The following is a 15,932-nucleotide window of genomic DNA, read 5'->3' as shown; positions in this document are numbered from 1 at the left end:
GACACTGCAGAGAAATTCCCAGGAGCAAGAAGGTCAGTTAGAACAGCGCCAGCATATTACAATGAACATTTTTAAAGGTAAATGGGCAAATCCAGACATGCTTTCTGTTTGGGTTAAAGCAAGGGAAAATGTCAATGATTCATGCCTCGGTGACATAACTTCAAGGACAATTTCTGTCTAATGCATGAGAACAGACAGAAAGCTCGAGTCATATGTTGAGACTTGCACCATTACCCAGCTGGGGCAATGGTATACAGTGCTCTGTTACAGTTTTCCCTTTTTTTTTTTTTTCCTAGGCCTAAACGGCATGACTAACTGCTTGCAAGATGGATTTCACATTGCATGTCTTTGTGTTTCAATTTAATCAAGCTCTTTAATCTGTTGATTTCTTGAAGGTGGACTGTAGTAGCTTTAAAAGAAAGCCAAACAAAAAACTCCCTTAAGCGATGCTGCATTTTACCTGAAAGAGTTGCCATTTCTGAACATACACAGATGACGAGTCTTGAAAAAAACCCACAGCTATGTGATTCAGTACATTGCTTAAATGAGTAACTTGGTATCTCAGAAGTTTCTCTTCCCCATTAGCCCTTACACCTCCATTACCCTCCTCCTTCCCCCAGGGACACCTCAGACATCTCCTCTTTCCACCTCAATAATCCCTTTGCCCGATTCCCCCTACTTCTCCTGTGGGATTCAACAGAAGTCATTTTATGTATCAATACCTTTTCCATGAGGAAAACTAAAGGAATTGCACATAATATATGAGAAAATCTATCTTCTATTGCAGTATTTTCAATTGAACCCACCTTTTAGTAACTCACTTGAAGGAACAAAAATGACATGAACAGCTTTTACTTCATTTTCAAAAGTTACTCAAGATTATAGTTTGCAATCACACACTTCAGTGTTTTCAAAAAATTCAGTGTGGATTCAGAGCTTCTGAAGATACTGAAGACCACTAAGAACTCCCTAAGTGCCTATACATAGGCTGTTAACAATTTAAATCTCCTTTAAGAAAATTTGCTTCAAATGATGCAAACCTCTTTCAGGGAGTCAATCTGTTACATGGCCAGTCATACCAGTTTTGCGTGTGTCACACTGAAGCAATATTTAAACTCAGTACCACACATGGTTTTGACTTGCTCTCGGCTTTAAAAATAAATGGCTTCAACAAAGCCATTGCAAATTTGCATTAAAATGAGGCTAAGAAAATTCAATATTAAAATAGCATATTATTAATCACTATACCTAATATAAAATATACACTGTTTTAAGAGCAGGGCTTTGAAACTCGAGGATTCCCCACTTCTAGATAATTGCCTTGGCCAGAAAGATACGGAATCTTACTCCCTGTTTTAATTGATAAAAATTATCAATGTCACTTCCAATCTCAGAATCACCTTACATGTACACAATGTATGTACCAGAAGAACAACCTTATGGTTAACAGCCTAAGACTGAAATTCAGATACTTTTAAACACGACTGCTGATGTTAATCAGCATATAAAAAGCTGCTGAAGGCTTTATTAAATGTCACTAAATTTCAGTTAAACCTTAAGGGTTTTTTTTCTTCTCTACAAGAAAATATTTCTATGATTTATAAGCCTGTTGTAGAAAACCAAAATATTTTCTTGAGAAAAATTAATCTGAAGCTCTAATTTGGCAAAATTTGTAGGCAGCCCAGGGTGTCTAATCTTCCCAGAAATCTAAATACTAAATGCAAATATGAAATTCTTCCCTTTTTTGGCCACAGACTTTTAGCAAGTGACAGTGTGGAGGATTAACATGACATATGAATTTCTGAATAATTTTTAAAGGACAAATTAATGTTTTGACAAGATTTTATTGTGAAACATTGGATTTAGAAAAGGTACAAAATGTCAACGGTCAGATGTGTGCCAGTACAGTATTTCAATAATCTATACATGTGGACAGCTGAATAGCTTTCACTGCAGAACACTTATTTAGACATACTATCTAAAAGGGGGCTGCAATATTCACAGGCTTAAAATACATAAATAACTCGAGCCAAAACGGCCATTTACTGGTCAATGCTAATCAACATCTGGAAACAGGCTAAAACACACAATACAGTACAACAATCTCCTTGCAGATCCACATTTAAAGAACATCAGTTTATTATGTCAATAATTTATAGCTCCAGGACATTATTTTCAGGACTGGGATTCAGTTGGCTAGTTTATAACTTTCAAAAAATTCATGTTAAAAATGAGAATATGGAAGAAAACCCACAGGTCTTTAATTAGAACCAAACACTTTGAAGCCCCTAAAATTTTTTTCAGACTGTGATTTATAAAGTCAATCACATCTATAATATAGAAATTCAGGTTGCTGCTTTAAAACGGAACACCTTACTGCAGCTTGAACAGATATCACTAAATAATCTTAATTCAAACATTTCAATTTGCTATGCATTTCTGTATTTTAAAATGAATTTCAACAAACATGGGTCACCATTCAATTTAGAAAAAAAAATTATCAAAATACTAACTCTGAATTAATGAAAGTCATAAATTGGTATACTAAAAAACCCCAACCAACCAACATCCCCAAAGGATAGCAGCACTCTCTACCCTAGTTTAGCAAGTTAAAAGAAGAGCATTTATAAACATACAAAGTTGATTTTAGGGTGTAAAAATACACATATACCATACGAAACAAGACAGTTTGATTTTTTCAAATTATTCAGTTGTCTGTCACTGCTGGAACTTGTTTGAACTACTGAAAAGGTGTTCATTGCTCAGTACGTGAGTGGACAGCCAAGGAACTTTAGATTTTTGTTCTTTAATTAAAAGGTGTGTAGCTTATTCTACACAATTAAGCTTACTGAAATATAAGCAGTTACCCTGTTACCAATCAGTACCCAGAGCTGAACTAAACCTGTACTTAGGTAAGTCTACTTCACTTTATGCCGATTCGTAACTCACCTTCCTGAACGGAGACCTAGGGGTATACTAAATTATGTTTTAATAGAAATTTCTGAATATGACTAATGTCCATTAGGAGCAGAGCTAAACTTAAACTGATGTAATTTAGAATCAAAATCTACTCAAAACATTAAAACAACCCACCCTTTGACACCACATCCACTCCATTAATTTCAAGACCATTAGTTTTGGCTGCTCTTTTCTCATTGTGTATCTTTACTGGGGGATAAAAAAATTGCAATTCATTAAGAACAATCACCGTAAGTTACTACTAAATACATTAAATCAGTCAATGGGGAATAATTTTTTTAAAAACTTTGAGTGTATATCACTAATTAAGGATGAAACATTGGGAGTACAATGTCTCCTATGGAATTAAAATCAGTGTTGTGCCAAATGGGAAAAATATATAAACAAACCACTAAACTCCAGTGTGGCAAAAAACATTTCATTTTTTGTTCAGGAAGTGTTTGGCATGAGCAGCACTAACAAAATTCTACACCTCACAGACACAAGCTACAAAGGTTACCTAAAGCCAGTACTCACTGTCCATCAATTAGCTAGCTCTTAATGCTGCTTCAAGCACTGCACTAGCCACTTCGATCTTTGTTTCAGATTCTTCTGTACACACATTTATATTTACATAAAACATTTATTAAACATGATTTTAAAACATAAAAACCTTATGTACAAAATACCAACATTCCTATAAATAAACAGTTGGAGAAAGGCACTTGCAAGAAAAATCTACAGTAAATCTTACAAAAACCACACTGCCTCTGTTACTGTACAATAGATAATCTTTCGGTAAATCCCTATCACAAGAATGTAAAACACTAATTACTTGTTATAACTAAGAATATAACCATTACAGTTGTATTTACACATACATATATGCCTTTTTTTTTGTTTCACTTGAGAGCACCATGATTTCCATTCTAAATTTATATTTTGATACAAAGTAAATGAACAGTTGCCAGAAAAACAGTGTTCAGTGTCACTGCAGATTCATAATCTTTTGGCTGACATCAGTGTAGGTTAAAAGACTCAGTTGCTGCTTTGTAAAAAGTACACCTAGTTTTTTTATTGCATGTTGTCCTTTTAGAGAGAGCACTGCTATGTTCTCTATGCAATTGTTAATACTATTGCTGGCAAAAGGTTTCCAATATCAAAAAAATAAAAACATTCTTCAAGCCAGTTGAAGTATTTCATCTGAACAGTAACTAAAAAAGCTGCATATTAATTATAAAAACGTGTAGGAAACATGCCAACTAATCTGGTGTGCAAAAATATTTTTTCCACTACACAGGATTTTAAGGGCTTCACAGAATTACTCAAATTTACATTGAGTAGCAAACCCCACGAATAACCAGTTCCTCAAGGAGATGTTAGTATACTCCCACTTTTATCAAACTTTTTACCCTTTGACAATGCTGCAACCTGTTTGAGCAGTTCTCTGTTTTTGGCCTGAAATACAGATAAAAAAAATAATTATGAATTACGGAAACATCTTAGATAGTAGTGTCATACACTAATTTCCCATTGCATTTATGAATGATCACTTTTCAAAGATTTGTATATGCTTTCTGATATACATATTCCATCTTTAACAGAAAAAGGTAACCACATTTCCTGTACTGCAAAATTCAGTATCTGAGGTATTGCACTGAGTACCTGTTCAGTTTGTGATTTATGAGGCAGCGATTCAGGCTTTCCTTCTGATAAAGTACGCTTTAACAAGAGACACTTAACTGTCAACTGCGTTAACACTGAGCCCTTAAATCAGATCAACAGCATACTGACAACTGATTTAGGCATCAGAGAACAGACACAAAAAATAACATAACCTCTGAGAAAGCATGTGAGGCAAACCTCTATCTCTTGAAGTTAGAAAGCCATTCTTACAGTGAGTTTAACTCATACGGAGATTGTCGGTTGACTGCAGAACCGCTGTACAATGCATTCAAAATTAAACATGGTAATGACCGTTCAGGAACTTGGTACTATTTCGTTGCCGTGAGTGAACAGCCAGAATACGTAACTCCCTCTGAAGTATTTCTCAAGTACTGATAAGCAAGTACTCACCTGCAACTGTTCCACAGTTTCCTTGTGAGCTTTCTCCATACTGTTCATCTTTGTCCTCAAGTTAGACTCCTGGTACTGGAAGTCTGCCTTCAGTTCTGTCAACTGAAAACACGAATTCTATGAAGATTCCTTGGACTGCGACAGCATACATCTTCTAATCAACCTGTGAAATCTTTATGGAAGCACTAGGAATCTCAGGAAACACTATATTCATTTCCCATTTAATACTGACAGCTCAGCACTTGAGAAGTAGCTTGAAATGCAAGTATGCTTACTTTATATGAAGAAAAGAACGGTACTTCCGTAACTGTATTGTTTGCTCAGGACTTGGTATAAAGAAGGTTAATCCTCAACACAAAAAATAATTCAAATACAAGACTAATGATTTATAATCTTAGCTGTTTTTTCAACTGAGAGTCACTTATCACAATCTTCAGTTAAGTTTCTTCAGTTATATGGTATGGTAACACATGGAAAATCTTCCAAAGACAACAGAAAGGAGTCTTTTGTGTACTTTCATGCTACAATTTGTCCTAAACAGAAGTATACGTTCCAGAGTCTCACTGCTTCTCAATCTACAACAATACTGAATTAAACTGTGTTATTAGAAATGTGCCATTAAAATAACTTATGATTTAATTCTGAGCGTATGGTGTAGTACCGCTGGCACTGGGTCTCCCCTGAGACAGGCTCAAATCCAGACAACATACACCAAGGCAGGTGTTTCTAAACTGTGATGTACGCTTCTATCCAAGCAGCTGAAAGCTTCTTCTGGAAGCATGTACAGCTGGGTGAACTACTAACAGTTTGCTGTATGTGGACCCAGAAGTTTTAGGAACCACTTATTTAAAAAGTTTAGTTCCTCAAAGCATCTCAGATTCACCTGGCTATTTTGAACCTCTCCAGTTCAAAATCTGGAATTTTCAGGAAATGAAGACTCTTTGCTAGCAAAGAAGCCCGCTATAACAAACCAGAGCCTACATTCTGAAAATGACTACCAAGACAGCTATTGCCAACCTTAGTATGTGTCAAATCACATGTAGTGAAACAAAACATTCAAAAGAACTGGCAATCAGATCGTCCTAAATAAAGTGCAGGTATCTTGACACAAAGATATTACACCCCTCACTGTACACAGTCTGCTGCTCAAGGTATGTACTTAAGAGCTGTTGTAAATTCCAGGGTACCCAGCATAAAACCACATACCACAAACCAAATATTAAACAAACCTAGCAGTTGTATTGCACCATAGTAGAGTATGCAACTAGATGAGCAAACACACTACCTGTGAACATTCAGCAAGTTACAGTCCCTTCCTGGTGATTAAGCCTCAGGGCCCCACAGTAATGTCTTGGTGTCTCGTTAATATTTTGTCCAGAAAGCAAAACAAGGCTAGTACTGCAAACAGTAAGCACTGGTAATGACATGTCTGAGGTCTCGCCTCCTTAACAAAAAATAATTAATGAGGATTGTCTGTAAAGCTGGTGTACTGAGTTGTTTTTGTTGCCATACGTTACACATTCCAGAGGTTTTCTTTTGGAGCGCTGCAAATTGTTCAGACACTGTCCCTAGACAAGTCTTGGAATAAGATCTTAACAGGACTCTCCCACAGGTCTGGCTCAGGCTTTTATTCCAGTAAATGTCTTTACTACCTCACAGTCAAAAAAAAGACCCTGCAGTGCATTAACCTGTTGTAAATTTTTCAGCTATACAAACACTGTAGGATGCGTTCAGCTTTTCTCCCCTACCCCACAGCAGCTGAAGAAAGTAAGTGACGTTCTGAAAGCGAGTAATTTGTGCCTGAAGGAGTCCTTAAGTTCAAAGAACTCTGAGGTCAAATAGTTTTAGCAGTGGGGATATAAAAAATTATTAGACATTCTCCTTATGGCAACAGCACAAAACAAGTTACTGCAGTGGTTACACAGAAGCAGGTGACATTTCCTTACCTAACCATTCTGTTAGTTTTGCCCAGTAGATAAAACGGAAAAACAGCTAAGTGAATTTCCTACTGATTCGTGACTAGTTTTATGAGAGAGAGATCAGGGCCTTAACGTCTGTCCTTTGAAGAAAATATGTAAGAGAATCCCTGACAAACTTCTTTCACATTAACTGCTTAAAGGCTTGAAATAGCAAGTACTTCCAACACTAGGTATATTATAACAGTGATATAAACAAAAAAATGTTCAATATCCTTTATACAACACAAGTGTAGAAATTAAGATACTAAACCATGGTTTAAAAGGGGAAGCGTTTTCCTTTCAGGGTCAATGAACCTTTCTTAACCATCAATATTTTGACAGGCCGCCATACATCTATAATCAAAATTTTACTTGAAAATACAGTAAATTTATTTTTAATACAACTCCATAACCTATTCAATTCTGAACAGAATATTCAATTCTAGAGCCACCATTACAGTGTCTTAAAAGCATCTAGTTAATCAGATGGCAGACAAACAAGCTCTAATAAAGGCAGAGCACAGTATGCATTTGTGTTTATTTCTCTTTTCTTGTCAGTCGTTAGGTTGTTTGAAGGGTGTATGTCTTCTATGAGTTTCACTGCAGCCATTTGAGCCTATTTCACTTAACTTTTGTTGACTGCCAGGCACCTAATCCCAGCTTTTCTTCTAGTCTCTGACCATCCACAAAGATGTGACAACTTATACTACACATGCTACCAATCTTTTAAAATCCAAACACTTAATTTTCATACATTGTGTATGTAAATTTGGACATAAATTCATTAATTATGGCTACAGTTGCTTTAATTTAAAACTAAACAAAAACTATGCTAAACTCTGAATGGTTACTGCTCTTAATCCTCCTCTTACTGTGTGTGCCCATCAGTCTATGTAGGTATCCAGGATCCTTGCCATCACTCAGTTTAGAATATGTAACTCATAGAAGGCACCGTCTGGCATTTTATCCATCACCTGTGGCATGCAGCCTGAGTAACAGTGAACCAGATGACTAGCTTCTAGGTGGCTCAAGTGAGGTAAGATGAATTCCTCTTTGACTTAGAGCCAAAATATATTCATGATACAAAAGTCCCAAACTTGTCCTTTAAATGGTAAGATCTGATTAGTCACTAGAAAATAAAAACTAGGTACAATTTTTTTATCTCACCATTTTGACATTGTTAGCAGTCCACTAAATAGAAAACAAAATGATGAAGTTTTATTAAGCAGGTGCAACTTTTACCTTTTTATCTTTTTCTAAAATAGTCTGATCTCTTTGCTGCAGAAGACGTTTAAGTGACATTACTTCTTCTTTCAGTTGACTTATAAGGACAAAGTTGTCAGTTCCTCCACTGTCTGCTGACTGATTTATAGAGCTACTAAAAATAAAAAACAATAGTTACTTATTACATCAATAGAAAAACAGTATTTTAAAAAAAAATTCAATTGGATAATAATTCCACAAACATCCTTAAGGACTAATGCAAAAAAAGTATGTACCTGACAGAAATAGATGCAACTGGCAAATTACCTTACTAATGGCAGACATTACATACACCTGCAGAAATATAATGAAGTATTAGCTTTGAGGGGGACAAATACCTTTTGACTGAAACAGCCACTTTTATTCCAACTGTTTGGCCAGAGACAAAATAAAGATTCAGTCTTGCACATTAAGGTCCAAAGACTTCTCTACTTACTAGGTCAGCTTTAAGCAGCAGCTTAAACCCTGCATCTAACTGACAAAATGCCAATGTCAGAGAATACTGTTTTGTTGATAACTCTTACCTCATACATAAGCTTTATTTAATTTTGCCCCAGACAGCTTAAAAGCAGGAAAACACTGCCAGTTTTCTGCTAATAAAGTCATTTAGTTGACTGACAGCACTCAGATGCCACCCAATAATCTCTCTGTCTGGACAATAGTTTCACCTCCCTCATTCTTCAGACAAAAAAAAAAAAAAGAAAAAAAAAAAAAGAAGCAATTGGCCACAAATCAGTGCTCTACTTGGTTGAAATGGCTCAGCTTTACAAAAATATAACTTTACCTATCTCCATTTGATGGCTTGGATTCCAGTTTGGGTTTTTTCTTTGGAGTTTCATTCTGAATAGCTGCAGAGGATTTATGGCTGAAATCAAACAAAATGTAAACCTAAAGCCTCATACTATATAACTCTCTAATATCACCATTTGGTACATGTAAAATAACTAACTCATGCTCCTATCCGGAATGCCAGAGACTAGCCAGAAATGCAAGAAAAAAAGTCCTTTAAGTGAAAACTGCAAGATGAATTAAAAGGAAATTAATAAATAATATCATATTTACCTCTGTTTCCATAGTCCCTGATCTTGTTCTGGACTCAGATTGCTGATTCTGAAATATGTGAAATGTACTTGGTAACTGACCAAACATGCCATTATTTCTAAGTTTATGTGAATGGTATCTGTCTTTGAGAAAAATGCACACCCCCTCCCTGTTTTGTTTTGGGTTTGGTTTTTTTTAAATGAAGACAGTTAACAATAAAGTATTTTCAGCTGGACAGTTGTATTATCAGTCATATTCGTGACCACTCCTTACTATGTCAGGATGCTATAGAAATATTTCTTGCCTAGATGTTTACACTATTCTAAGACACAAGGGGTAGACTTCCAGACTGACGGCTAAATTCTTTTTTGCTGGTACCTCCCAATTCTTGTGAACTTTATATTGCTAATCTTGTACTCAGCAAGCTGGTGTACAGCAGCATTCCTGGGATTCCCATACTGCCATATGAACACTGCCTGAAGCGGTGCTTATGTGGTAGCGTAAGAGCAAAGTTAAGTTTTGGATCCCTGAAAATAGCTTCTTCTCAATTATTTGTTTTCAGTAATTTCAAAAGCAACTAACAGCGTCGATATAGGAATGGCAGAATGTGGAAGACCGCAGTGAATGAAATAGTTCAAAGAATCCGTACTTCTACCTTGTTGTTTCTATTGTCTCATCTCAACAATAACTGAAATGGACAGGGAAAGAGTCATATTTATTGGGGACCCCTAGCAGCCTACAGAAAAAAGGTGCCAAACCAGGAACATTGCGATCTGTATAGAGATGTACTTTCTTTTATAACTCTTCATTATATTAGAAGCTCTATTCTGTCGTAGAGAGCTAACTTCTTTTTTAATCCTTACTGTATCTCTGCCATGTGCATTAAATTAGATTTGGCTTGTTATAACTCAATTTTCAGCAGAGATTTAGAACAGAAAAAGTACAAGAACTCTCTGCATGACCAGAATAATTTTCTTCAAATTCCTCAAAACCCAAATCATATTTTTCTCTTTTTTTAAGTGAAAGTATGTGTATTTCTCTTCTCATTCCCAGTATCATTCCAGCTTCTTTTGCTTCTATCTTTAAGTCACACTTAGGCAAGTTTCAGTCAAAATGGAAAATTATATGCCCTAGAGGAGTGAAGCTTAGAATTAAAGTGTTTGTGTGTCTGGGGTCAGGGCTATTACCATTGCAGCAGTAGTATTTACTATCCATCACAAAAATAAAATAAGTAGTCCTGAAGTTATGCTGCCATGGGCCTACCGATTAAAATAAGAATCATTATATAATTATAGTTATAAACTATAATTATAAAATACTATTATAAAAACCAAATAATTTATGGTATTTACGACTAAATAAACTGGGTAAGTCTGTTAAGGTTGGTACGCCCTGCATATACAAATGCCAGGGCCAGAGACAGCATGCTGAGAAAAGTTGCAGAAGATGGGACAAAACTGTGTGGAATATCAGTGCCAGTAACTGAACTGACAGTGTTATTTTCCTGTGGCTGTATCACAGCCACTCAGAAACTGCCTGAACTCAGAAACAAGATCTGATTATAAACCTAGCAAAGAGATGCAAAGTGGTCCTAGACTGAGGGTGATCCCACACCGTTGCTTCTGCTTCTCCGTTCAACTGCAGGTATGTGTGCAGAAACAGGTCAGGATGAAGTTAAAGTGAGCAAAGTAGCTGTCCTGTGCTCACTGCTAATACACCACCTTTTAACCCATGGTAAATGCATGTAAAGGAGTAGTTATCACACAGCAGTTACTACTTAGAAAGCCAAATTCAAGTTTATCCTTAAGTAACTTGTTTCTGTAGCCATTCCATGGGTTTCTTTTCTAGACTTGCTATCAATTTTAAAATCAACTAGTGTGAAGATCATCAAGAATTTCTGCTTTATGCTGACCTCCCTTCACCCAAACTGTAAGAATACAGGGATTTGACAGAACATGGAAGAACAACATTCTGCTGCTGCTTTTGATGCCATGTTTTAAACAGCATTTCTTATTTCCTTTGATTTGATCTCAGTACTAACAGAACACATAGGAGGAAGAGTTACCAACAAACACTTGAGTTTTTTAAATACTTACTTATGATGACTGCTGCTGTGACGATGATGATGGTGGTGATGGTGTTTTGAATGATGCTGGTCTTTCTCAGTAAGAGATGAGGATGAGGAGTTAGAATGTGAAGATCCTAGGCTCTTCCTCTGTTCTTTTGTCTTCTGTAGCACTCTCTTGTAGGACAATGTGCAGAGCCAACACAACAACTTTCCATCAACCTTTTGGGAAATAATTCATAGCAGAGTTTTTTTCCAAGTATACTTGCACTAGAAAGATGTACTTCAGTATTTGCAAGAAAATTTTGTTTCACTTCATCTGTTACCTTTGGGAAAAATCCAGACATCTCTTTGGTACAAAACAGCACTAGCATATCTCCAACATATGCACATTATCTTTTAGCAAAGTGAATCTTGTTCCATTTCTTTTTGTTGTTTAAAAGTTATGGTAGAAAGCGGTCTTAGCAAATGTTGGACTCTCTCTGTATGACAGAAGTAATAGTAACTTTTTAAAGGGACAGATCATTTTAAACTTAGACACCATGTTCTCTCTCTCTCAACCCATTGTATTCCAGACAGAATCAAGATGTCCACTGTTACTCGTACCAAGAAAATTCTTCTGTAAAAACAGTATTATTCTTGGATTCAGGCAAAAGGCTTTTGAGGTGTCCTGGTTTCAGCTGGGATAGTGTTAATTTTCTTCTTAGTAGTTAGTACAGTGCTGCGTTTTGGATTTGGTGTGAGAGCAATGCTGATAGCAAATTGATGTTTTCAGTTGTTGCTGGGTGATGTTTATACTAAACCAAGGACTTTTCAGTTCCTTGGGCCCTGCCAGCCAGAGGGCTGGAGGGGCACGGGAAACTGGGAGGTGACACAGCCAGGACAGCTGACCCAAGCTAGCCAAAGGGATATTCCATACCATGTGACGTAATGCTGAGTATATAAACTGGGGGAAGAAGGAAGGGGGGGACATTTGGCATTACGGCGTTTGTCTTCCCGAGTAACCGTTACGTGTGACGGAGCCCGGCTGCCCTGGGGATGGCCGACCACCTGCCTGCCCAGGGAAGTGGGGAATGAATTCCTTGCTTTGCTTTGCTTGCGTGCGCGGCTTTTGCTTTACCTATTGAATTGTTCTTATCTCAACCCTTGAGTTTTACATTCGTTTCCAATCCTCCTCCTCATCCCTCTGGGTGGGGGGCAGCGAGCAAACGGCTGCGTGGTGCTTGGCTGCCGGCTGGGGTTAAACCATGACATGAGGTCATCCCCTCAGCACCTTCTGGAATGAGAAAGTGGCACCACCAAAGCTATTTAAAAAAACAGAAGGGGCTGCTCAGAGCAGTCTACCTCTCTGGTGCTGTACTTTAAGGCAAGGCAGGCAAATCAGAAGAGTGAGTGACAGATTCAAGTCATGGACATATGTAAGATCCAATGGATGGGAAAATAAAAATAAAAAATAATCAAAGCACGAGGAACTGTTCAACTCTTTAACCTCTGTTCCCCAGCTACAACTGTCAGCTTAAGCTTACTTTTAAAAAGAGTGACTTAATTTAAAGTAAGGTGGCTCAGCAGCTAACATAACAATTGCAAGTTGTGAAATTTAATTCAAATACTGTAAAGAATGGCAACTTTAATATTACTGAACTTCAGATACATTTCCTGTTAATCTTTCTCTTACGAAGGAGGAACATTGTTGTTACATTAAGCCATTACAGCTGTGAAACAAAGCCTACCTTCCTCCTTCCCTCCTCTTTTCGATCAAAAGCACACTGCTGTTTACACTGTTCGCACGTCTGTGGTGGGCCGTACTTCTTCTCAGAGTTGGTGCAACGCTGACACTTTGTGCCAATAAATGCTGCAATAATGTTACAATACTGACAAGGCTTGGGCTGAAAAACAGGTAAGTTGAACTGAAGTTAATACATGTACTGTTTCTGTAACGAACACAGGTATTTTAAAACTCACAATGATGCTGCTAAACTACTAGCACTTCAAATAACCTATTTTACAAGAACCTTTTTCCTACCATTTCTATCTTTAGTACTGAACTTTTCCTCTAAAATGATGATTCTTAAAAGGTCAAAAACAGTCTGGACTTTCTGTGAAATCCCAGGTACAGTCATCAAAAGGGACACATACAGCGTGATTGCTTACCTCTATGCCTACTTTTTTTTTTTTTTTTTTAAATATGATGACAATTTCTCTCAGGTTTACTACATATCTAAAGAAATGACTTCAAGAGATTTAAAAGAAGAGTAATCAAGCCATTTTTTTAGACTGGAAGTTTCTGATAATGTCCCTCTCCTTTGCACTACTCAGGGATTTGATAACCCTATGGCTCCAAGATTAGCATCCTGATTCCTGCAATTCTGCAGGAAACTTAAAAACCCACACAAACAACAACTGCAGATACCATACCATCAGGTCAGGTTATCAACTTCTACATCATACACTCAACTAGAATAATACGTTGCTGGAAAATAAAATTGCTGTCAGTTTTCACAGGTTAGAAATAGCTGATTATCTTCCATGCTGTTCCGTTTTTTTGATGACCTACTGATAAAAAGCATTGTTGTCTCTCTCTTGCACTTCATTTTGCTATATTTTAAGCTTTTGAAAGTGTGTACTTTGTTCAGCTTACATTTACATTCACAAAATGCCCCGCTACATATCAACAGCTGTTAGGTTTCTCAAATAAACTGAATTTCATCTAACACTATTTATGTCAAGTATATAGAAGTCATGCACTTTTCTTTCACTAGATCGTCTTGATGCCTTCAATAAACTGGTATCTGCAGGGCGCTCGGATACAATGTGTGCATTCATATAATACAAAATTTTTTCTAAACAGAACTAAAGCTGCAATTCACAATGAGAAAATGCAAAGTAACAAGAATACAGCTAATACTCATAAAATCTTTTCTACTTAATAGCTTAATATGATTAACATCTGTTTAAAATTTTTAAGACTTAAAAAATACAAAGTATGCAGTATTATTAGATTCTCACATTTACCACTCATTAAAAACACAGACAGCTAACGGTCTTTGTGCCATCAAGTATGTGTTTTTGGGAATATGTGAAGAATGACTTTACACACATAAAGCCAAATAGCATTGCTTTTGCTACAAATAGCTACGTTGCAGTTATTCTTAACTGTTAAGCTACATATAGCCACAACGATTTCAACTGGAAAAAGAAACCGTAAGCCATGAAGGAAATCAAGAGCTGCCGGTAATTTTCATCACCTTCCTGAAAGGTTTTCGGTTTTCTTCCCGAAAACAAAAGATCAGTTGCAAGAGAGCTTCTTCTGATTTAAAACATGCATGAACTTGACTTCAATATTTAGAACCAAGAGCCTACTCACCGTTCCAAACTGCTTCACGTTTTGGGCGCATTTCTTGCATATCGTATTAGTTTTGCTAAAGATAAAATTGCATAATGTTGAATTCAGCAACAAACACACCCCTCGAAATTCTTTCCTATGCAATTACTGGAAAACACACATGCAAACACACGCCGTGGTAAGCGGTTAGCGGCAAGTAGACGAATCTAAGGCTGGGCTGCGTTTAGGGCCCCGCTCGCGTCGCCTCAGCGGCCGGGCGGGTTGCAGCACTGCGGGACTGCCCTCGGCAGCGTCCCCACCGGGGTCAGCTCCGCCGTTAGGAGCGGCCGCCGCCGGGGCAGGTCCCGGCAGGGCGAGGCGGGCCCCTCCCGTACCTCTCCTGCTGGAACTCCGACCGGCAGTAAGTGCATTTCACGATGGGGTGGGCGATCCGACACTCCTGAGGAGAGAAGAGCGGCGTTACCCCCCGCTCCGCCAAAGCCTCCAAACCGGCCCCGCCGGGCGCTACCCCAGGGGCGTCCCGCCGGACTGGCGGCCGCCCCCCCGCCCCTGGGGACGGCGCCTCCCCCTGCGACGGCCCCGGCAGGCTGGGGCTGCGGGAGCCCGGCCCCGGCGCGGGGGGCCCCGTCCCGACCAGCGCTGCCCCCCCGGCCCCGCCCGCGCCTCGCCTCAGCGCCGCCGCACCTTGCACAGCTGCTGGCCCTGGGAGAGCTCCTCGAAGGGGTAGCGCTGGTTGCACTTGGTGCAGGCGTAAAGAGCCGGGGCGGCGGCCGCGGCCGCCGCCGCCATCCGCGCCGCGGCCGGCGGGGCGGACACGGGCGGGCCGAGGGAGGGGAAGAGGGAGGTGCCGGGGCGAGGGCCGGAGCGGCCGCCTGGGCTGCCGGGGAGCCGCCGCCGCCGCCCCTCCCCTTCCGCCGCCGCCGCGCCTGGGGAGCGCGCCCCGCCGCCGCCCTAGGCCCCGCGCTGAGCCCGCGCCGCCGAGCCGCGTCCCCCTTGTGTCGGCATCAGCGTCACCCCGCGCCCCCCGCCCTTCCCTCCGCCCTGGGCTCGGGCTCCGGCGGCAACCAATCACCGCCTCGCGCCAAACCTGCCTTCAAAACTCACCGCCCAATCGCCGCCCCCTCCGCTCCCGCCGCCGCCAATCACGCCGCGGGCGCCCTGCCCTGAGCCGGGCGGCGATTGGGTGGCCCCGCGGCCGCGGCGCTAACTGGTCCGCCCTGAGCTGCTT

At 39.3% G+C, this 15,932-nt stretch overlaps 1 protein-coding gene across 8 annotated transcripts; it reads right to left on the bottom strand.

The window, feature by feature from the left end:
* Nucleotides 1-1,824: 1,824 nt before the first annotated feature.
* On the bottom strand, nt 1,825-15,718 carry FAM76B (family with sequence similarity 76 member B). 8 transcript variants are annotated; one of them, XM_055802597.1, is made up of 10 exons: nt 15,389-15,718; nt 15,079-15,143; nt 14,726-14,780; nt 13,092-13,247; nt 11,393-11,583; nt 9,318-9,365; nt 9,040-9,120; nt 8,235-8,370; nt 5,035-5,136; nt 1,825-4,416 (listed from the first exon to the last, which is right to left on the bottom strand). In XM_055802597.1, the coding sequence occupies exons 1-10, from the start codon at nt 15,491-15,493 to the stop codon at nt 4,327-4,329; spliced, it is 1,029 nt and encodes a 342-aa protein (XP_055658572.1). In that variant the 5' UTR covers nt 15,494-15,718; the 3' UTR covers nt 1,825-4,326. The 8 variants fall into 8 exon arrangements, with proteins under 8 accessions (XP_055658572.1, XP_055658574.1, XP_055658577.1 ...); XM_055802599.1 differs by having other exon boundaries at nt 8,235-8,367; XM_055802602.1 differs by lacking the exon at nt 9,040-9,120.
* Nucleotides 15,719-15,932: the final 214 nt, after the last annotated feature.

Source organism: Falco peregrinus, chromosome 4, assembly GCF_023634155.1.
Source record: "Falco peregrinus isolate bFalPer1 chromosome 4, bFalPer1.pri, whole genome shotgun sequence".
NCBI lineage: Eukaryota > Metazoa > Chordata > Aves > Falconiformes > Falconidae > Falco > Falco peregrinus.
Note: the sequence above shows the minus strand (reverse complement) of the source record. Positions and strands in the feature narration are given on the sequence as shown.

Excerpts from the sequence above, each read along its gene's own strand:
- FAM76B (XM_055802597.1), bottom strand. The coding sequence starts at position 15,493 with ATGGCGGCGGCGGCCGCGGCCGCCGCCCCGGCTCTTTACGCCTGCACC. Across the intron at positions 14,781-15,078 it reads TCGGAGTTCCAGCAGGAGAG|CAAAACTAATACGATATGCA; the intron begins GTACGGGAGGGG and ends TTTTATCTTTAG. Across the intron at positions 5,137-8,234 it reads TTTTAGAAAAAGATAAAAAG|TTGACAGAACTGAAGGCAGA; the intron begins GTAAAAGTTGCA and ends TCGTGTTTTCAG.